General features: G+C 38.5%; 1 protein-coding gene across 4 annotated transcripts in view; it reads left to right on the top strand.

The window, feature by feature from the left end:
* The window catches only part of RABGAP1L (RAB GTPase activating protein 1 like), a 668427-nt gene that overhangs the window by 401603 nt on the left and 244249 nt on the right, over nucleotides 1-22575 (top strand). For all 4 annotated transcript variants that reach the window (XR_003005040.1, XR_003005039.1, XM_024758766.1 and 1 more), the window contains exon 15: nucleotides 19403-19477. Coding sequence is in view for 2 of the 4 variants with exons in the window: in XM_024758766.1 (XP_024614534.1) it covers nucleotides 19403-19477 (75 nt within the window). In the remaining 2 variants the exon portion in view is untranslated. The remainder of the gene's footprint in view (nucleotides 1-19402; nucleotides 19478-22575) is intronic.

Below are 22575 nucleotides of genomic sequence, written 5' to 3'. Positions count from 1 at the left end.
GTGTTTTCTAACAAGCAAGAATATTCTCCCACGTAACTTTAATACAACATCCAAATCAGGAAAGTAACATTGACATATTGTTACTACTTAAGGCTTAGTCTTCATTAAGGTTTCACTAATTGTCCAAATATTATCCTTTATAGAAAAGGGATCTAGTAGAGAATCACGTATTTCATTCGGTTGTCTTGCCTTCTTGATTTCCTTCTATCTAGAACAGTTTCGCACTCTTTCCTTCACTTTGTTGACCTGAAGATTACAGACCAGTCATTTTTTTAGAATGTCCCTCAATTTCATTTGTCTGATGTTTCCTCATGGTTAGATTTAGGTTATACATCTTTGGCAGGAGTAACACAGAAGTAATGATCTGCTCTTATTTCTCTCTCTCAGGAAGCACAGAATTGTGGTTTTTCCCATTTTCACTTTGATTACATAAATAGGATACTGTTTACCTTCTGCTTCTCTGCTATAAAGTTACTCCTTTTCCCTTTGTAATTAATAAGTATTTTGAGACAATTTGCAACTATGTAAATATCCCATTCCTTATCAGACTTTCCATTTATTTATTACTTATCATATTCACATGGACTCATGAATCCTCATTTTATTCGGGGGACTATATTCTCTTACTATCATTATTTGTTTTGGTGCTCAGATTGTCCCCAGTTAGACAGTGGGAGACCTTTAAGACCTTCAAGTGATAGACATACTCTATCACTCTTGGAGCATTGCCTTTCTTTCTGACCAAAAAGATGTTCCAAGATATTTTCTGTGCCCTAGTTTTATGATTAGCCATTTCTCCAAGGAGCCCCATTTTCTGTAGTCAAAAATGGTAAGAAAAAAACAAGAAAAAAAAATGGTAAGAAACCAAGATCTGTATGCTACATGTATTCATTGCTATTGGGATGTCATAGCACAAGTCACTTCAGTGGACAAGGCTAGGAAATGTATGTACATATAAATATACAGATAGACATATATATGCATGTGTATGCACACAAACATACATTTATAATTGAGATATTCACGTACCATAAAATTCACACCTTTGAATAAGTGTACAATTTAGTGGTTTTTAGTATTTTCAAGAGTTTATGCAACCATCACCACTATTTAATTCTAGAACATTGCCATCACTCCAGAAAGAAACCTTGTATTCATTAGAAGTCATACCCCATCATCCCTGCCCTCAGCCCTTGGCAGTCATTAAACTTTCTGTCTCTGTGGGTTTGCAAGGTTTTGTTGTTGTTGTTTGTTATAGTAGTTTGGTTGGTAACTTTTGTGAACTAATTCTGTGAAGTCTATTTTCTTTGTCATGTGTGGCCATTGAAGTTGCTGCTTGGTGGTCAGCTAATGATTGGATAGAGATTTCCTTATGCCTGTACCAGTAAGTTTCCCATTCTTTGTCATGGGGCTCTGTGTGTGTAATTAGGTATGTCTTTATTACTCAACCAGCCAGTTGAGAACTCTGTTTTGCCTTCATTTTCTGCTTGTGCAGACTCTCAAGGTCAGCCAGAGATGAGAGCTTAAAGCCTTCTCAGGCCTTTCCTGAGCATACACAAAGCTTTGGGCATCTCTACAGCCTTATGGATAGGTATGGCCCTATAAATTCCCAGAAGTATGTCTGGGTCTTTCATAGCCCTTGTGGACATGTTGTTTCCAAGCTTTTCCTTTTAAGCCTTTTCATTATAATCTCTTGCCTACTCCAACTTTTTTTTTTTTTTTTTTGGCTGTGTTGGGTCTTCATTGTGGTGCACGGGCTTCTCATTGTGGTGGCTTCTCTTGTTGCTCAGCACAGGCTCTAGGCATGCGAGCTTCAGTAGTTGTGGCATGTGGGCTCAGTAGTTGTGGCGCATGAGCTTAGTTACTCCGCAACATGTGGGATCTTCCCGGACCAGGGCTCAAACCTGTGTCCCCTGCATTGGCAGGAGGATTCTTAAGCACTGCACCACAGGGAAGTCCCTCTACTCCAACTTTTATCTGCCACCTCAGACAGTCACAATATTAAACAGTTGCCTGTAATTGTTTTTGATAAATGCCCCTGGGGGAAAAGGCTTTTATATTGAGTGAGCCTTGCAGATAGAATCTTTGGGGAACCACTGGACAGGTAAAATAATTCTCTGGGAGTTATTCTTTGCAGGAGCTCTAGCCCCATTGTGCTCCCTCTGGTGGCTGCCAGGCTGCTTGTTTTCATTGCAAATGCAGCCTCTTTAGTTTTCAAGGTCATAATGTTGCTGCAGAGCAGGGGATGGAACTATGGCAAGTTAAAAATTCCACAAAGTTCCTTGTTCTTACCAAGATTCAGTTGTTTTTCTGGAGTGAATGTTCCTCAGGCTGCTGTAAACCTTTGGTCAATATCCAGAGCTCTGTAAAAGTTGATTATGACAACTTTTGATATTTCTCTTGTTGTTAAGGAGAAGCAGATTTTTGGAGATCCTTACTCTGACTTTCTTTGCTGATGTTTACCACCCACATTTTTTTAAAAATTGAAGTATAATTGTTTAACAATGTTGTGTTAGTTTCTGCTGTACAGCAAAGTGAATCATCTATACATATACATATATCCCCTCCTTTTTGGATTTCCTTCCCATTTAGGTCACCACAGAGCATTGAGTAGAGTTCCCTGTGCTATACAGTAGGTTCTCATTAGTTATCTGTTTTATACATGGTAGTATATATATGTCAATCCCAATCTCCAGTTCATCCCACTCCCTCTTTCCCCCCTTGGTGTCCATATGTTTGTTCTCTACATCTGTGTCTCTATTTCTGCTTTGCAAATAGGTTCATCTGTACCATTTTTCTGTATTCCACATATATGTGTTAATATACAATATTTGTTTTTCTCTTTCTGGCTTTCTTCATTCTGTATGACAGTCTCTAGGTCCATCCATGTCTCTGCAAATGGCACAATTGCGTTCCTTCTTATAGCTGAGTAATATTCCATTGTATATATGTACCACATCTTCTTTATCCATTCCTCTGTTGATGGACATTTAGGTTGCTTCCATGTCCTGGCTATTGTAAATAGTGTTGCAATGAACACTGGGGTGCACGTGTCTTTTGGAATTATGGTTTTCTCCAGGTATATGCCCAGGAGTGGGATTGCTGGGTCATATGGTAGTTCTGTTTTTAGTTTTTTAAGGAACCTCCATAATGTTCTCCATTGTGGCTGTATGAATTTACATTCCCACCAATAGTATAAAAGGGTTCCCTTTTCTTCACAGCATTTATTGTTTGTAGGTTATTGTTTGTAGGTTTTTTGATGATAGCAATTCTGACCAGTGTGAGGTGATACCTCATTGTAGTTTTGATTTGCATTTCTCTAATGATTAGTAATGTTGAGCGTCTTTTCATGTGCCTCTTGGCCATCTGTTTGTCTTCTTTGGAGAAATGTCTATTTAGGTCTTCTGCCCATTTTTTGTTTGTTTTTTTGATATTGAGCTGCATGAGCTCTTTGTATATTTTGGAGATTAATCCCTGTCAGTTGCTTCATTTGCAAATATTTTCTCCCATTCTGAGGGTTGTCTTTTTGTCTTATTTATGGTTTCCTTTGCTGTGCAAAAGCCACATTTGTTTTTTTATTTGTTTATATGTGTTGAAAACTATGGAGTCATAGGAATACTTCCAATTTCAGTCCAACACCAGAGGATTAATTCTAGTGTTCTTCGTTCCTGCATTTGTAACTCCCTTCTCTGGCAATGAGAAACCTAGCTCCCGTAATCCTTAATATTTATCCATTAGATCTACGTTCCTGTATGTAACCAATCTCCCATTGCTGCTGTCAATTCTGTCTTGCACAAATGGACTTTACCATGGTAAGGCTCTAACACCCCATGCCAGAATGTCACCCTGCAGGTACTCCTCATCCTGTCAGCCACTGATTCCCCTTTTTTGGCCACCACTTCTCCACATGGATGGCCTTGTTATTCTGGTTAGGGTCTGATATACCATGCCAGGCCACCCCTGTGTGTGTCTGTCTTGCTCTCATTAATGATACCAGGAATGAAATGGTAGCTTAATGATGTTTTAAAGATGAATTTTATTATCCTTTCTGTCTTTCATGAGTTTTTCTTGTGAGAGTTTATAAAGATTTATTAGACTTACACTGGCAAATCTGGCTTCAAAGAGTGGGAAAAAAAAAGGTACAACTTACGTCTCTAAACAAATTGGTGGGGTTTTATTTTTTGGCATCTGTAGAAAACTGATCATTCTCAAGAAGTCAGTGAACCTAAGAATCCGTAAGAAATTTTGGTAGTGAGTAAGACCCCTTTCAGACAGCTTCATATTCATTCTGAAGATGGCTCAAATGGGATATTTGGGAAAAGGGCGCAGTAATCCTCCTTGATGTCAGCTTGTCATTGCTACCATTTGTTCAGCACTTCATTGTGTGCTAGGCACTCTGTTTAATTCTCAGAAAGCTTATATGGTGGTTTCTATTACTACCTTTGTGTTATAGATGAAGATAATTGCTCCCCTTTATCACAAAAGTCCTCAGAAGATTTGACTACACTTGCTGTAACCATTTCTTCTCCAACGCTTTCCCAAACTTATATCAGTCAGGATTTCACCTGTATCACTGCACTGAAAATGGTCCAGTCAGAAACCAAATGTATTCCAAATCATAAAGGTTCATCAGTCTCTTCTACCTCAGTTAGGAGTAACTCCATTCTCCAGCTGCTCAGCTGGAAACCTTGAATCATCCTTGACTCTCCTTTTTTTCTCTTACACTACATGTTAAGAAAGTAACAACTGTTACCTACCATCAGGGGCAGCAGTTGCAGGATGTCAACCCACCACACGATTTGTAGGTATTGGGGTTACTAAGAAAGATACGACTCACACGGGCACTGGAAGGAACAATGCTTTATTCTCATAGAAAAGAGCACGCAAGATCAGCTTCAGTAGCGAGTGTCAGTCCCCTGTGGTGAGCAAGTCTTACCCTGCAGCTGTCGCAGGGAGATGGTCTGCATGAACCCTACTTGTGCTGCAGGGAAGAACCACATTCCCTCCTCGCTGAAAATATAGATAAAAGTGGGGTTGGCTAGGTGCCATATGACACACACACTTAAGCAGAACAAAGAAGTACACATCAAGCCTGGAAAAGGGAAAGATATTCCCAAACAAGGCAGTAAGCCCAGCAAAAGCTGTGAGGGCTCCTTATCTCCACGTGTAGAAATGTTCCAGACCTATGGCACACTCTTTTACCACCATGCAAAGGTCGACAGAGTGTGCATGACTGCCTGTCACAATACCACACATCTATCCATTAGGATGTCTTTTTGACTCTGTCTTCAAAATATACCCAGAGCCTGACTGTTTACCACCACTTCCACTGTAGCCACCCTGGTCTAAACTATAATTACCTACCTGGTCTTTCTGCTTCCAGTGGCTTTCTGTCTTATTCATTGTAAAAGCCAAAGTCTTTATAGTGGTTTACAAGGCTGTAAATTTCATGTATTACTATTCTTTTCATCATGCATTCTGCCCTGGCCATACATACCAGACTTGCTCATGCATCAGAGCCCTTGCACTGGCTGTTCCCTCTGCTTGGAACAATCTACTAACAGAGATCTACGTGGCTTGCTCTTTTACCTCTCTCGACTTCTTGCTCTACTGTTACTTTCTCGGTATGGCCTGCCCTAACCACCCTACTTAAAATTGCAATCTCCTCTTAGCCCAGAACTCCTTAGCCCCTTTCCCTGCTTTACTTTTTGCCAGTGCACTTATTACTTTCAAACATATGTGTATGTATGTTTGCATGTATGTTGGTATTTATTTAGGCTGTTATCTCTTTCCACTAGAAAATAAGCTTTATGAGAGCAAAGTGGGTTTTTTTTAACATCTTTATTGGAGTATAATTGCTTTACTATGTTGTGTTACTTTCTGCTATATAACAAAGTGAATCAGCTATACATATACATACATCTCCATATCCCCTCCCTCTTGCGTCTCCCTCCCACCCCTGTAGGTGGACACAAAGCACCGAGCTGATCTCCCTGTGCTATGCGGCTGCTTCCCACTAACTACCTGTTTTACATTTGGTAGTGTATATATGTCCATGCTACTACTCTCTCACTTCGTCCCAGCTTACCCTTCCCCCTCCCCATGTCCTCAAGTCCATTCTCTACGTCTGTGTCTTTATTCCTGTCCTGCTCCTAGGTTCTTCAGAACCTTTTTTTTTTTTTGATTCCATATATATGCATTAGCACACGGTATTTGTTTTTCTCTTTCTGACTTACTTCACTCTGTATGATAGTCTCTAGGTCCATCCACCTCGCTACAAATAACTCAATTTTGTTTCTTCTTATGGCTGAGTAATATTGCATTGTATATATGTGCCACATCTTCTTTATCCATTCATGTGTCGATGGACACTTAGGTTGCTTCCATGTCCTGGCTATTGTAAATAGAGCTGCAATGAACATTGTGGTACATGACTCTTTTTGAATTATGGTGAGAGCAAAATGTTTTTGTCCATTTTGTTCACTGCTTTGACCAGTCTTTCACATAGTAGACTCAATAAATATTTGTTGCCTCAAAGAATTGAGACTTAGGGAATTTAAATAATTCTGATAAATGGCAGAGCTGGAATTTGAAGTATTTGGCATTAAGATCCACTATTAGAAAGTTTTTAAGTAAACTTTTTAACAGTCAATTATTTTAGAGTTACTGTCCTGGTCATTGCAGTTAGGGGCTAATTTTGTGATTTCACCTAATCTGAGAACCTCATAACCATATTGCTTTAATGGTAAAGCGCATGCTGATTTTCACAGAAAATAATGGTAAATGAATGGTTAATCACTGTGGACTACTGGTACTGAATGGTAAAGAAATTTTTTTTAAAAAATGTCATTGATAATATTCTAAAAGCTTGAGTGAAAGGAATATGATAAGGGATATTGGGTACTGAAAATTTTTAATCAAAATACTGATTTATAACCAAATTTTAAAACTTTAAATTGTAGTGTGGGGATACATTCACATTGTTTTCATTTACTTGCTTTTTCTGATGTTTGTGGCCCTTCTTAAAATTAATAATTTATCAATAACAATTTTGGCTTTATTAATTAAAAATGCTTTGTATCGGGCTTTCCTGGTGGCTCAGTGGTTGAGAGTCCGCCTGACGATGCAGGGGCCGTGGGTTCGTGCCCCAGTCCGGGAAGATCCCACATGCCGCAGAGCAGCTGGGCCTTTGAGCCATGGCCGCTGGGCCTGTGCGTCCAGAGCCTGTGCTCTGCAACGGGAGAGGCCACAACAGTGAGAGGCCCATGTACCGCAAAAAAAAAAAAAAAAAAAAAAGCTTTGTATTAATTTGCTTTTTGTAGACTAATTCAGAAATAAATGATTTCAGCTTAATTCTGGATATGAGTGTGTGTGTGTGTGTGTGTATCCAAAAAGATATATATCTTCAAGAAGATATGTAGACATGGATAGATGCAGATATTGTTCTAAGCAGATACACACACACACACACAAAGTCAATCCTCATTATTCATAGATTCCATATTTGCAGATTTATCTACTTGCTAAGGTTTATTTGTAACCCCCAAATCAATACTCTTGGTTCTTTTGTGGTCATTCACTGATGTGCCCATGTGCAGTGTGGAAAGTTTGAGTTGCCTGATGCATATGTTCCAAGTTTAGATGAAACTGGGTACTGTTCTGCCTTCTTGTTTCAACTGTAATACTATACCAAAGTGTCTTTTTTTTTTTTTTTTTTTTTTTGCGGTACGCGGGTCTCTCACTGTTGTGGCCTCTCCCGTTGCGGAGCACAGGCTTCGGACACACAGGCTCAGCGGCCATGGCTCACAGGCCCAGCCGCTCCGCGGCATGTGGGATCTTCCCAGACCGGGGCACAAACCCATGTCCCCTGCATCGGCAGGTGGACTCTCAACCACTGCACCACCAGGGAAGCCCCCAAGTGTCTTTTTGTGGTATAGTTAGTGCCACGTTTTTGTGCTTTAGGTGATTTTGCTGTTTAAAATGTCCCCCAAGTGTCATGCTAAGTGTCTAGTGTTGCTGAGCACAGGAAGGATGTGATGTGCCTTAGGGAGGAAATACATGTGTTAGATGAATTTCGTTCAGGCCTGCGTGACAGCACTGTTGACAGTGATTTCTGTATTAATGAGTCAACAATAAATATTAAATAAGGTGCATTTAAATAGAAACACACGTAACACAAGGTTATGTATTGATCAGTTGCTGAAAATGTGACCAGAGACTTGCAGAAGCCTAACACACTCTATCCCCTATGGACAGTGGTTGAGTATCTGCTAATTCAGTGTTTGCAGAAACTTCATAGAACATATCTACTGTAAGTAATGAGAATCTACTGTACCTATATACAGTTTTCTTCAAGAAGAGAACTTTTCATTGGTTGTCTATTTCACTATTTTAATCATTATATTGAACCCCAGTGAAGCTCAGTGTGTGTCTTTCATATATTTATATTCTAGAGATGTCACCCAAATTGAAATCTTAACACAAACCATTGAATGGAATGTTACTAATAAGTACTTTTTTAAAACTTTAATTAAATTTTTAAAATTATAAAATATATCATACATTCAAATGAGTAAACATAATTTGTATTTATGAGTTTTAAAAGTCAATAATAGGAGAAACATCCTTGTACATACAACTTAGGAAATATATTATTACCAATATCTTTGAATACTCCAGGTGCTCCTCTCAGATTCAGTGTTCCATCACCCGAGTCAACCACTGTGCTAAACTTTGTGATTATCATTCCTCTGCATTCTTGAATGAAAGCTCTCTCTCTCTGTTTAGTTTGTGAATATTTATTGAATACATAGCAAAAAGAAAAATTTATGTTTTATCCTTAGGTTTTATTGTTGCTCACCTAAACTCTGCCACATATGTCAACAATCATTAAGATCTAGAGACTGTATAGTGACAGTAGCTAAGGCCTTGAGCTCTGGAGCTGCCTGAGTTTGAATTCTGGCCTGCTGCTTACTAACTGGGTGACCTGGCACAAGTTGTTTACTTTTCGTTTGCCTCAGTTTCTTCGTCTATAAAATGGGGATATTAAGAGTACTTACCTCAGAGGTTGTTTTAAGGGTTAAATAAATTACTATATATATAAATATCTGAAAAAATAGATAGTAGTTATTGATAAATAAATGTTACTGGCTAGTTAACAATTAGAAAAATTAATGCTAAAAGTTATTTGAAAAGCCACTTGTATTCTTGTGCTGTATTAAATAATCTTTTCTTTAAATGTTATCCTAATCTCTTTTAGACAACCATGTGTTTTAATGATTCTTGTCACCCTGTGATCTCTTTTCGTTTAGCTTATTGTGGCATTACTTTAAAATAGTCTTTCTTGGGTATCTCTTTTTTTGTCTCTCAGTTTGTGAGAACAGGTCTCTTTTCAGTTTGTAAATGAGTTTATTCCACATATTTTATATTTGGTTGTTTCTCCCTAACATACTCACTTAAGGGCTACTGAGCAATAATCCAAAGGCTGATTTGTTTGTTTGTTTGTTTGTTCGTTTTGACCTCATGTTGGCCGAAGTTCATTGTACTGATAGATGAAACAGTTTGTCTAACTAATAAATGGCAAATTGTTTTACATAAATGTCAAGCTCCTGTTAAAGTGAGGAGATCTGAGTTAATATTTCCTGTTCTCAGTATTGTCCTTAGAGCTATGTTCAATTGTGTGACAGCTCAATATTTAGGTTAGTGTTTGGAGAAACAGGAAATGTTATCATGGTTAAAACTGGTGAACTTAACTACTGTCTATGATAGCCGGTAAATCAGCAAACACAGCAGTACTTTAGCGGTACCAAGAAGCTAAATGGGAATCTGTTTGAGAAGTTTAATCCCTTCTTGCATGCCCACATAGCAGCCTTTCTATCTTGTTAGAGAACATCTTCTAATTTCCTTTTCATTCTTCCTGTGAGTCTGACCTTCCTTCATCTTCAAGTGTGATTGTCTGATAAAATAGTACTGTATGTTGCCTATTTCTGGGACAAAAGAGAAACAGCATTCTGTATTTCCTGTACCAATCTGATAAAGGTTTGTGTGTGAGAGTGTTTTGGGAGAAATAAGGTTGTAGATAAGTCTTTAGACAATCTAGCTGTAAGACTAAAAACATTGCTTAATGATTTTAAGGTCATTCAAGAGCAGTAGTGGTTATTGTATATTTTGGGCTGGCAAACAAAGTCCCACTACCCTGTGGAAAATTATTTTCAAAGTTAGCATCCCTATCGATGCATAACAGTTATTCACAAGATAAAAAAAGTTAAGTGTTTTCCATATTAATTTCAATAAGGAGAACTTACATTATATATAAATGTTAACACCAACATGATTAAGCTTTAACAGCTATCTCTGTTTACATGTCTAAGTTTTACCTGTAGTCAGTATGTTAATAAACATGCATATTACATAAAGAAATTGAAAGTTCTCCTTCCCTAAACCCATGAGTTATGGATTGAAAAATATTAAGCTGCCCTTGGTCAGATTGTCATTTCTTTTGAGAGTGTGGAATCTTATTTCCTATCTCTCTTGACCCCCAAGGCAAATCAGAAAATAGGCCCTCCTTCATTTTGGGAAAACACAATCTATAGCAGTGGTGTAGTAAAGGTATTAAGTGTACAGGCTCTGTATTTGAAAAGATTTGGGTTCAAATTCTGGCTCTAGCTATGTGACCTTGCCCAAGTTAATTACCCTCTCTAAATGTCACTTTTCTTATCTCATAGGCTTTGTGAGGATTAATTGAGAATGTAGAAAAGCACTTATCACAGTGTCTGGCACTGTCTGCCTTTGTACATACCTTTTCCCTGCAGCATACCTGAAGCATCTCTGTATTCTTCCTTCAAGAATGTGAGGCCAGGCTTGCAGCAATTCTGGTCACATCCTCTTCTTTAAGATTAAGACAGTATCATCTTGTCTGAGATGCCTCCCTTGCCTTTGTCTCTATTCCTGGCATTATGACCTGGTTACCCACCCTTTCCCTCTGATCTTCCACATAACTATAGAACTTATCTCACTGTGTACTTTTTCATTGTACATGCTGAACTCTTGTGCAAGACTCTGAGCTGAGGAGTATAGACCATATCTTTTCATCTTGGTGTCTACCTCAGCACAATGTTTGATTATATAATAGGTGCTCAGTAAATAGTGACTTGCTGAATGAATATATAAAGCTCTCTTGGGACCCCAGCCAGAAGAGTAGTCTATAGTCCAGATCAGAGAGAAGAGACAGAATACAGACACAGATTTTTTTCCCCCAAAAGATACAAAAAATTTTCAAATACACAGAAAAACTCTAAGACTTGTACAGTGAACATCCATAAACCTGTCACCTAGATTCTATAATATTTTGTTACTTTTTCATCACATATGTCTCTGTCCATCTACCCTTATATTCAAGTAATTAATCCATTTTAACACTTTAAAGTATTTTAATACTTTAAAGTAAATTGCAGGTCCCTGCTAGGACCTGGCCCCACCCACCACCAGCTGGCAGCCTCCACATGCGGAGGTCCTGGCAGCCAACCAGGTCAGGGGCCAGCCTTGACTACCAGTGCACCCTGCCACAACAGAAGGGTCCCACATAGGGGATACCCCTAGAGCATAAAGTTCTGGTGACCAGAAGGGAGTGTGCTGCTGTGCCCCATAAGACAGCTCCTACCTAAAGCCACTTCTCAAATACTGGGAAACATAACTGACCTGCCTAATACACAGAAATAAACACAGAGAATTAGGCAAAATTAGGAGGTAGAGGAATATGTTCCAAATGAAGGAACACGGCAAAACCTCAGCAAAAGAACTAAACAAGGAGGAGGTAAGCAATCTACCCAATAAAAAGTTCAAGATATTCAACAAACTCAGGAGAAGAATGGGTGAACACAGTGAAAATTTTAAGAGTTAGAAAATATAAAGAAGAACCAAATAGCTGAACAAATAAATACAGTAGGAGAAATCAACAGTAGATCAGATGATACAAAGGAATAGATCAGCGAACTGAAGACAAAGTAGTAGAAATAACCTAAGCTGAACAGAAAAGAGGAAAAAGAATTTTTAAAAATGAGGATAGTTTAGGAGACCTATGGGACAACCTAACATTCATATTATAGGGGTCCCAGAGAGAGAAGAGAGCAAGGGGTTAGAGAATTTTTTTGAAGACATAATAGCTGAAAATGTCCATAACCCATGAAAGCAAACAGACATCTAGGTCCAGGAAGCATAGAGAGTCCCAAACCAGATGGACCCAAAGAGGTCCACATTAAAATTAAAATGTCAGAAATTAAAGATAGAGAATCTTAAAAGCATCAAGAGAGAAGCAACAAGTTATGTACAAGGGAACCCATACATAAGGCTATCAGCTGACTTTTCAGCAAAAACTTTCAGGCCAGAAGGAAGTGGCACGATATATTCAAAGTGATTAAAGAATAAAATCTACAAGAAAAAAATACTCTGCCCAACAAGGTTATCATTCAGATTTGAAAGAGAGAAAATCAGTTTTACAGACAAGCAAAAACTAAAAAAGTTGAGCACCACTAAATGAGCTATACAGGAAATGCTAAGGGGAACTCACTAACCAGAAAAGATCATAAATTTAAATACAAAAATTACAAAAGGAAAAATCTCATCAATAAAGATAAACATACAATAAAGGTAGTAAATCATCCACTTGTAAAGCTAGTACAAAAGTTAAAAGAAAAAAATAGTAAAGTCATCTATATCCACAGTAAGTAGTTAAGGGTTACACAAAACAAAAAATGTAAAATATCATGTCAAAAACAATAAAGTTGGGGACGGGTGAGTAAAAATGCATTCTACCTTAAGTGATCATCAGCTTATCATATATACATATAGGTTGTTATATATGAATCTCATGGTAACTGCAAACCAAAAATCTATAATAGATACACATGAAAAAAAGAGAAAGGAATCTAAGCATAACACTAAAAATAGTAATCAAATCAATAAGGAAGAGAGCAAAAGAAGAAAAAGGAACAAAAAAGAACTGCAAAACAACCAGAAAATAGTTAACAAAATAGCAATATGTACATACCCATCAAAAACTGCTTTAAAGGTAAATGGACTAAATGCTCCAATCAAAAGACATAGAGTGGTGGAATGGATTTAAAAACAGTAAGATTCATATATGCTGCCTATAAGAGACTCACTTTGTATCTAAAGACACAGATGGTGAAAGTGATAGGATGGAAAAAGATATTTCATAAAAATGGAAATAAAAAAAGAAAGCTGGGCTAGCAATACTTATATCAGACAAAATATAGTTTAAAACAAAGACTGTAACAAGAGACAAAGAAGGACATTATTTAATGATAAAGGGATCAGTCCAAGAAGAAGATATAACAATTATAAATATATATGCACCCAACACAGGAAGGCCTAAATACATAAGGCCAGTATTAACAAACATAAATGGAGAAATTGATAGTGCAGATGGAAAATTAACCCGGATAGATCACATACTAGGCCACAAAGCAAGTCTTAATAAATTTAAGCAGATTAAAATCATATCAAGCATCTTTTCTGACCACAATGATATGAGACTAGAAATTAACTACAGGAAAAAAACTGCAAAAAACACAAATATGTGGAGGCTAAACAGTATGCTACCCAACAACCAATTGGTACTGAAGAAATCAGAGAGGAAATTTTAAAATACCTGGAGACAAATGAAATTGAACAGTATGTGCTCTCTCCCTTCCCAGCACTGGCACCCTCTCCCCAGAGGGATGGTGTTTGAGCAAGAGGTGCTGGTGTGGGCATTTGGGGTAGGTCAGGGCTTGGGCTGTGGCAGTCCAATTGGGGTCTGAGACCCAGACTGCTTCTGGCACACTGCCTGTGTAAATAATGGTTCCCTCTGCCTGCTCAGATGATGCTTTGGGTCTGAGCCATCTCTGTGTGTCACAGCCAAGCTTCCTCCTCAACCATGGCAGCCCTCACCCCAGGGTGGAGCTGTGTTGTGAAGAAAGCAGGGCTAGAGTGTTCATTTGGTTCAAATGGGGGCACACACTGGAGTGGTCACAGGAAGGTGGCCAGCCACCCATGCAGTTTACAAACCACCCTCTCTGTCCTGCTTCAGGAGCGAGCGTGTTCATGCTTCTTACAAGTGAAGTCCAGTCTTTTCACAGCCCTCCTGTTAGTCCCATTGGCCCTCCAACCAGCCAAGGAGCTTGTCTTTCCTGTGTTGGTCCCCAAGGCTGTGGCACCCAGTATGTGGCTCACATCACTCACTCTCCAGGGAGGATCTCTGCTCATGTAATCTCCCTTTTCCTCTGAGTCTCCTCTTAGTGGTACAGGTCTCAATCTGATCACTTCTCTTCCCTTCCTACTCAATTCTTTGTGGATCTTTCTTACAGTCTTGGTTGTACAGGAGTCTTTCTGCCAGTGTCCAGTTAGTTGTCAGTGACAGTTGTTCCACAAGTGGATGTATTTTTGATGTGTTCATGGGGAGAGGTGAGTTCCACATCCTCCTAATCCACTGTTTTCATCTCCTCTACACTTGGCCACTTCCCATTGCCCATTCATAGATATTTCTTTGTAAAGTGTCTTTTCATATCTTCTTTCCATTTTTAACTTAGGTTGTTTGACATTGAGTTGTAGGAGTTCTTTATATATTCTGATTCAAGACTTTGTTTAGATATATTTGCAAATATTTTCCCAGTCTGTGGTTTACCTATTTATTTTCTTAATGGTGTCCTTTTATCAGTGGAGGTTTCTAAATTTTGATGATGTCTACTGTATCAGTTTATTTTTTAATAGTTAATGTGTCTGTGCCCTGGCTAAGAAACCTTTGCATTTACTAAGTTACAAAGATGTTCTGTGTTTTCACTGAGTAGCTTTATAGTTTTAGTTTTATGTTTAGGAGCATAGTACATTTAGAATTAATTTTTCCATATGAAGTGAAGTAGGGATCAAGGTTCATTTATTTCCCCCATATGGATATCCAATTGTTTGAGCACATTTGTTGAAACAATTTTTACATATTTAAGTTTTTACATATATAAAAATTTTTCCTTTCCTCAATGTATTATCTTGGTAACTTTGTTGAAATTAAATGACTGTATGAGTGTGGCTCTACTTCTAGACTTTTTATTCTGTTCTATTAATTATTTGTCTATATATGTATCAGTTTTACCTTGTCTTGGATATTGTAAATACTTTTACACTAAGTGTAGTAAAGGCTTCTCTTCTGTTATTCTTTTTTTCTAGTGTTTCCACTCTCGCTTTCTAAATGTTACGGTCACCCCAATCTGTTCCCTGGTTCTTCAAACGAATAAGTCTACAGTTTTATATCCAAGTTTTAGCCATCCACACTGGTGCATGACCTCCAGCAAAAGCCATAAAGAATGAGAATTTTACCGTGTCATTCCCTTCATCCAAGTTTATTTTCCCCTCCAGTTTCTTCCTGCTTTTTTGTTCAGTGCCTTCAGATAGTTGTTTTATATATTTGTCTCGAAATAGTTTAAATTTGTTACCGGGGGGGAAGGTTGGTCCAGTAGGAATTACTTCTCCATTATAGAAGTGGTACTCAGATGGTTTTTGAAAGTCAGTCTGAAAGCAGGCGTCTGGCCAGAAAAGCAGTTAAAATGAGGAGTGGAGAGAGGTATGGTGCAAAGAGAGGCAAGTTTCAGATAGAGGGAAAGGATTTGGTTCAACTCACAGAAGGCTTAGAATAAAGCCAAACAGTGCTTAGAAGAACTCCAAGGGAAAGAACTTGCTAGAGCATTGTGTTTTTCAAACTGTGAATCATAAAATCAAATTTGGTAGGTGGCCTCTGAAAAGTCATTTTTGTTGCTAACCTAATCCAAAGCCATAACACAATTAGAAAGTAAGATCAGTACATTGCTGATTTGAACTTTTATTCTCAGCTCTCCAGTTAGAGAATAGTTTGTGAGGTCATTGAGTTCATACCTTCTTTGGTGTGTTGTGGACCTTCATTTTATATTGGACTTCTCTTGTAACACAAACGAGCATATAAATAGCACACTTCTCAGTAAACATGAAATATATAAAGATGGATCAAACATTTGTCAAAGTTTTGTCAGGGTTGATGAAGCATGATTGACTTCAGAGATCCCCAGTTTTAAGGAATCCTCAACTTAGACATCTTTTATGGGGAAGGGAAACCTTGCAAATATATCTTATCAACAGATCTCAGAGTTCCTTGTTCATGGAAAAGGAAGTGATGGAGTACCATCAGGAATGCACTAAATAGGGATAGTATTAGAACCTTTCCCCTCTTTCTTTGTTATTTTTTCCTTCTCTTTTCTCTCTGTAACTCTCCCTCCACCCTAACTCACACACACACACACACACACACACACACACCCTTGAGCTCTGGATAAAAGTACAAATAAGGACTCATAACTATATAAATAAAAGAAAATTAAATAAATAAAAGGATGCTAATCCATCTTTCAGTTTCTAAAATTAAGCTGAGCTCTGGAAACTGGTTATAATGAAGAAAAGCTTCTTTTAAATTCTTTAGCTAATGATTCCATGATATAATTCGTCTCTTATTAGAAGAGAGTGTCATAGTATCAACATTGGCAGAAGAAGGTTAAAAGATAACAATAGTACTTCAAAAGACACCATTAAGAGCATGAGAAGGCAGGTCACACACTGAGAGAAAATATTGGTAATACATATGTCAGACAATGATCTTGTCAACAGAACGTATAAAGAACTCCCATGAATCAGCAATAATAAGATGAACAGCCCAATTAAACAAATGAGCAAGAACTTGACGAGATAATCACAAAAGAATATGTATCAGTTGCCTTAAAGCACATGATAATATGCTCTATGTCATTAGCCATCAGAGAAATTTAAGTCAAAACCACAGGAATTAATAAAAGGAAAAAGACTGGCAATGTCAAGTATTGACAAGGATCTGAAGCAGTGAATACTCTTATATTTTGCTGGTGTGGATGCAATAATTGAACAACCACCTTGCAAAATAGTTTGGCAGTATCTTATAAAGTTAAACATACCCCTATCGTTTGAACCGTGAACCCCCACTCCTCGGTATTTACCCAAGGGAAATGAAAACCTATGTACACAAAAAGCCTTGTGTATACAAACCAGCTTTATTTGTACTAGCTCCAAACTGGGAAAAAACCCAAATGTTTATCAGTGGGAGAATGGATAGACCAATTGTGGTATGTTCATACAGTGGAATACTACCCACTGATTAAAAGGGATGAACTACTGATGCATGCAACAACATGGAAGAATCTCAGAAACATTATGCTGAGTGAAAGAGGCCAGACACCAAAGAGTATATATTATGTTAATCCACTTATATGAAATTCTTTAAAAAATGCAAAGCTGGGGCTTCCCTGGTGGCGCAGTGGTTGAGAGTCCGCCTGTCGATGCAGGGGATACGGGTTCGTGCCCCGGTCCGGGAAGATCCCACATGCCGCGCAGCGGCTGGGCCCATGAGCCATGGCCGCTGAGCCTGCGCGTCCAGAGCCTGTGCTCTGCAATGGGAGAGGCCACAGCAGTGAGAGGCCCGCGTACTGCAAAAAAAAAAAAAGCAAAGCTAATAATAGATTGTGAAAACAATCAGATTACTGGTGGCCTGGGGTGGAGGTGGTTTGACTGCAAAGAGGCATGAGGAACGTTCTAGAATGATGGAAATATTCTATAATGACGGGGTTACATAAATGACTCAAAGGAATTGTGAAATTAAAAGGTATGCCTTTCACTGAATATAAGCTATATTTCAATAAAGTTTTTTTAAGTAAAAAAAGAGTTCTAGTCCCTGTACTCTGACTACCTTGGCATATGGGAGATACCCCACTTACTCTCCCTATGGTAACCATTCCTATTTATCTTTGATAACCATTGCCCTGGACAGAGAGTTTTGGTTTTCTTTTTTTTTTTTTTTTTTTGCGGTACGCGGACCTCTCACTGTTGTGGCCTCTCCCGTTGCGGAGCACAGGCTCCGATGCACAGACTCAGCAGCCATGGCTCACGGGCCTAGCCACTCTGTGGCATGTGGGATCTTGCCGGACCGGGGCACGAACCCATGTCCCCTGCATCTGCAGGCAGACTCTCAACCACTGTGCCACCAGGGAAGCCCCAGAGAGTATTTTTATACTCACAAAATCATAGTGCATTAAATGGAGATTCCCCTCACTTTAATGAAGCACAACAGATAGGTGGGATACATGGAATGGGATACATGTCCAGGATTTAAACAGCACAGTTGGGGTGTTTGTCTTTTAAAAATAAATGTAGGAGCATCTGAATGATTTTTGTTTTTGTTGTTCTAAATCAGGGATCAGGAAACTATAGCCTACGCTGTCTGACTTTGTACTACCCTTAATCCACAAAAGCCACAAATGGTTTTTGTATTGTAAGGGGTTGTTTAAGAAAAGAAAAACAATATACAACAGATATGTAAGTGTCCCTCAAAGCCTAAAATATTTACTATTTGGACTTTTACAGCAAAACCTTACTAATTCCTATACTATAGTCTGATCAGCATGGTCCACCTACTGTAATTGATTGAACCTCTTAAAAACTTGAACAGGGTATTTTTTTTAAAAAAAATTGTAGTCTCAGCAGTTTGAAGTATTAAGCATACAACCTTATTTCCTTTCCTATAAAGACTAAGGTGAATATTAAGTTGAATGGTATGATAGCTGCTTCTCTAGGGATACTATGTTTCCTGTGAATGGGCCACTGGCTCTGTACTAGCAGCCTGGTTAGAATGATGTTGAAGATGGTAAATAGGCAGAACATTTCGTGATAGTGTGTGGCATGTGTGGCAAGAGGCTCTCTCCCAGCCATTCTGCTAAAAATGCAGGGCAATACTAAATGTTTCTGATTTGCCCTAGTGGTATAGATGGGAGGAATCACCCTTTAGCCTCTGGAAAGTGCGAGAGTAGTTTAGAAGGTGTCTGAGAACATGTAGAGGCTAGAGAGGGTGATTTTTTTTTTTTTTTTCTGTTAGGTTAGGGGATCTGTACTGCACTCTCGCAGCATTAAGGTTTCCCCCGTATGGTGCATTAGAATTCCCACATCAACTGTAGAACCTTCCCACCCTCTTCCACTATTTGCTTCTGCCTCCCACAGTCTCATTTACCTGACCACAAACCATAATGGATCTTTAAAAATTAATTTAGGTGCTCTGAGCATCTCTTTATTCCAGATTCTAAAGATGAACCTGGGGATAATGGTACATCTAGAATTGCTTTAGGAAATGTACAGCCTCTTTGAGGGATCCCACTGTGCTAATGGCTCACATATCCAAATTGAGGGATCATTGAAATTGTGGTGGACAGGCCAGGGACAAGAACAAGCAGCAGCTTGATGTGAGCTAGCACTTAGGTTAAACTCCATGAATGTTTATGATTCTTCTTTCTTTTCATCTTTTCTCTAGGCCTACTCTGTCTATGACGAAGACATTGGGTACTGTCAAGGACAGTCTTTTCTTGCTGCTGTGTTGCTGCTGCATGTAAGTAATTTTCCATGTAATAAAGGGCATGGTGCTGCCAAGTTTATTTTATTTGAGGACCAGAGCCATGATGAAGGAATGTGACAAGGAAGTCTTTTATCTTTTTTGTGATTTATTTTTGTATACTCTCTTTTCTCTTAGTCACCTTCATTTAACAGAACACTTATTGAGAATCAGTTGTCAGTACTGGGCTAGGAAGTGGGATTACAAATACGAATAATTTATCGTTTGTGTTCTCAAAGGCCTCATCGGCTAGGATGGGGCACAGGTAATGTACGCACGTACCTATTATTTTAGTTCTTTTTATGTATCTGTGCTGATTTTTGTGATGATCACTGTAGAGGAACTTACAGTGTGCTAAGTGAAAGCGATGCACAGAATAAGAGAATAGAGAGGAGAATTATCCAACTCAGCTCTGCCAGAACTTTCAGAAAAGACTTTCTAGAGGAGGTGGTAGCTTTGCCAGGACATAAATAATTGAGGTTGGGGGAGGTGAGCTGGGTAAGAGAGGAAGAAGAGATTGGTAGAGAAAAGGAACAACATGAGCAAATGTATGGAAACACAAAGGGCACAGCATATAAAGGGAACAGTATGAAATGATAGTTCCTTTACTGTTGCTATAGAAATTGTATGCAGAGAGAGGTATGAGGTAAAAATGGTCATATGGGCAGGGACCAAATTATGAAGACTTTTTAATAATGTCAAGAAATGTGGGCTTTATGCTAAAGCTAATGAGGAGCCATTGATCAGTTCGAAGCAAGGGAATGACAATCAGATGTACACTTCAGATAAATTATTATATCCATGTAGAGAGCTGAACTGAAGGAAGCAGGCAATAGCAGAGAGACCAGTTAGGAAACATCAATCTAAATGAGAGATGTTGAGACCCAGAGAAAAAAACAATTAAAAACATGCAGGAGGGGACTTCCCTGGTGGCGCAGTGGTTAAGAGTCCACCTGCCAATGCAGGGGACACGGGTTCGAGCCCTGGTCTGGGAAGATCCCACATGCCGCGGAGCAACTAAGCCCGTGCGCCACAGCTACTGAGCCTGTGCTCTAGAGCCTGCGAGCCACAACTACTGAGCCTGCGTGCCACAGCTGCTGAAGCCCATGCACCTAGAGCTGGTGCTCTGCAACAAGAGAAGCCACCGCAATGAGAAGCCCGCGCACCGCAGCGAAGCGCAGCCCCTGCTCGCCGCAACTAGAGAAAGCCTGCACGCAGCAATGAAGACCCAATGCAGCCAAAAATAAATAAATACATACATAAATTTATTTTTAAAAATATCTAAAAACATGCAGGAGGCAAAATTGGTAGGTTTCATGGATGGATTGACAAAGGAAGGGTCAAAGGTAACATGTCTAGTTTTCTTGCTTAGGTGACTGGATGAAGTATGGTATTTTGAGCTGAGATAGAAAACACGTCCATTGAGATTGAATGGAGAAGAAAGGTTAGGAGTTGATGATGAATTTTGTTTTGAAATTTGGCGGAGGTGGTATTTTGGGGATATCTGAGTAAAGCTGTCCAGCAACCAACTGTTTACTGGAGACTGACACTGGGGGAGGAATCAAAGCTGAAATCATGAGAGTGGATTAGACCATATAAGAAGAATAAATAGAAGAAGAAGAACAGAATAGATCCCAGGAATGCCAGATATTTAGAGGGCTGATGAGGAAGAGGAATCCTTGAAGAATTTCTGGATTTTCAACAGAGAAGCAGCATTGTATAATGTCAAATGCAGCAGAGAGGTCCAGCAAGTTTAAAACAAAAGCATTTCTTTTAGGTTTGCATTCTGGAAACGAAGAACAATTATAATAGACTCGTGGTCCTAATGCTGATCATTTGATTTTAATGATACTAATACTATATGGTGGTTCTATTGTGATTATTCACTTTAACTTTGACTTCTTTCTCTGTGGCATCGTTATCTGTTTATGGTCTTTTTGATCTTCTCCTTGCTGTCCTTTTTTTTGTCATCTCCACAGCCCATGTTCTTCAGATTTCTTGTGATAATCAAGTACTTTATAGTCACAAATTCTTGGAGCCTTTGTTCTATTACTAAACCCACCTAGTAGTTAGAATAGTCAGGTCCCTACCACAGGGGGCTGGAGACTATAAACAGTGACATAGACGTGTTCACCAAGTTTCATAACCACCATTCGTCTAAAAGGAGATTTTATGATCATTCTGACGAGCAGCTGATGTCCAAGCCATGGATAGTGAAGCTTTATCTTCCACAAAGTAATCTTTGAATATGTCACAGTTTAGCATTTTAGACCTGTAGCCCCATTAAACACATTATAATATATTGATTAAACTTCAGTGAGAAGAATATCACTCCAGGAAATCTGTTCTGAGACTTAACAGAAGTTTAGTTAACTGTAAGTTCATATTTCTCTGGACATACTTCCTCCCCGAAAAAAAAGAGAGGCAGTGATTCAAATAACTAGGAAACTCAAATAACCCAGATTTTTTTTTTACATTATCTACTGTCCTATTACAAGGGTCATGGAAAGTCGGCCATTGTAAACATATACAACAAAATTACCTCCAAAGTATGTGACAAGATGAATAGAAATTCAGTTTAGTTTCTACACTTTCTACATTAATAGAACTATGCAGTTGTTGCCATGGCTTGTAAAAATAACTGGAAATATAGAAATGCCTTCAGAATCCTGGAGGAAAGATGAACTGATATTCAGTGTTAATGAAAAAAATCTTATATTGTAATTTTTAATTAAAAGTATATGTGATAATTCTGTTAATCAGCATATTTCATTGACTGACCAACCCATCCATTAACCAATTTAAATAAGAGAAGTTAACTGTAATTTTTTCTTATCCATATTTAATTTTGCCTCTGTGGTTTAAATAGGTAGAAGAATACACTCTAGCTTAAACAATTCATCAAATACACTATCTCGGGTTCCAGGGAGATATGTTATTAGGGTCTTACTGACTAATTTTTTATCAGTTACATAAGCTATTGCTTCTTTTTGCTGCCAGACATCCTTTGGCAACTCCATATTAATCATTGTCAGGACCTGCTTCTTTTTGGGATGCTGTCTTTTCCTCACCCATGGTCATTTATATTTCACATT

Source organism: Neophocaena asiaeorientalis, unplaced genomic scaffold, assembly GCF_003031525.2.
Source record: "Neophocaena asiaeorientalis asiaeorientalis breed wild unplaced genomic scaffold, Neophocaena_asiaeorientalis_V1.1 scaffold182, whole genome shotgun sequence".
NCBI lineage: Eukaryota > Metazoa > Chordata > Mammalia > Artiodactyla > Phocoenidae > Neophocaena > Neophocaena asiaeorientalis.
The sequence above is the reverse complement of the archived record's forward strand: the minus strand, read 5'-3'. Positions and strand labels throughout refer to the sequence as shown.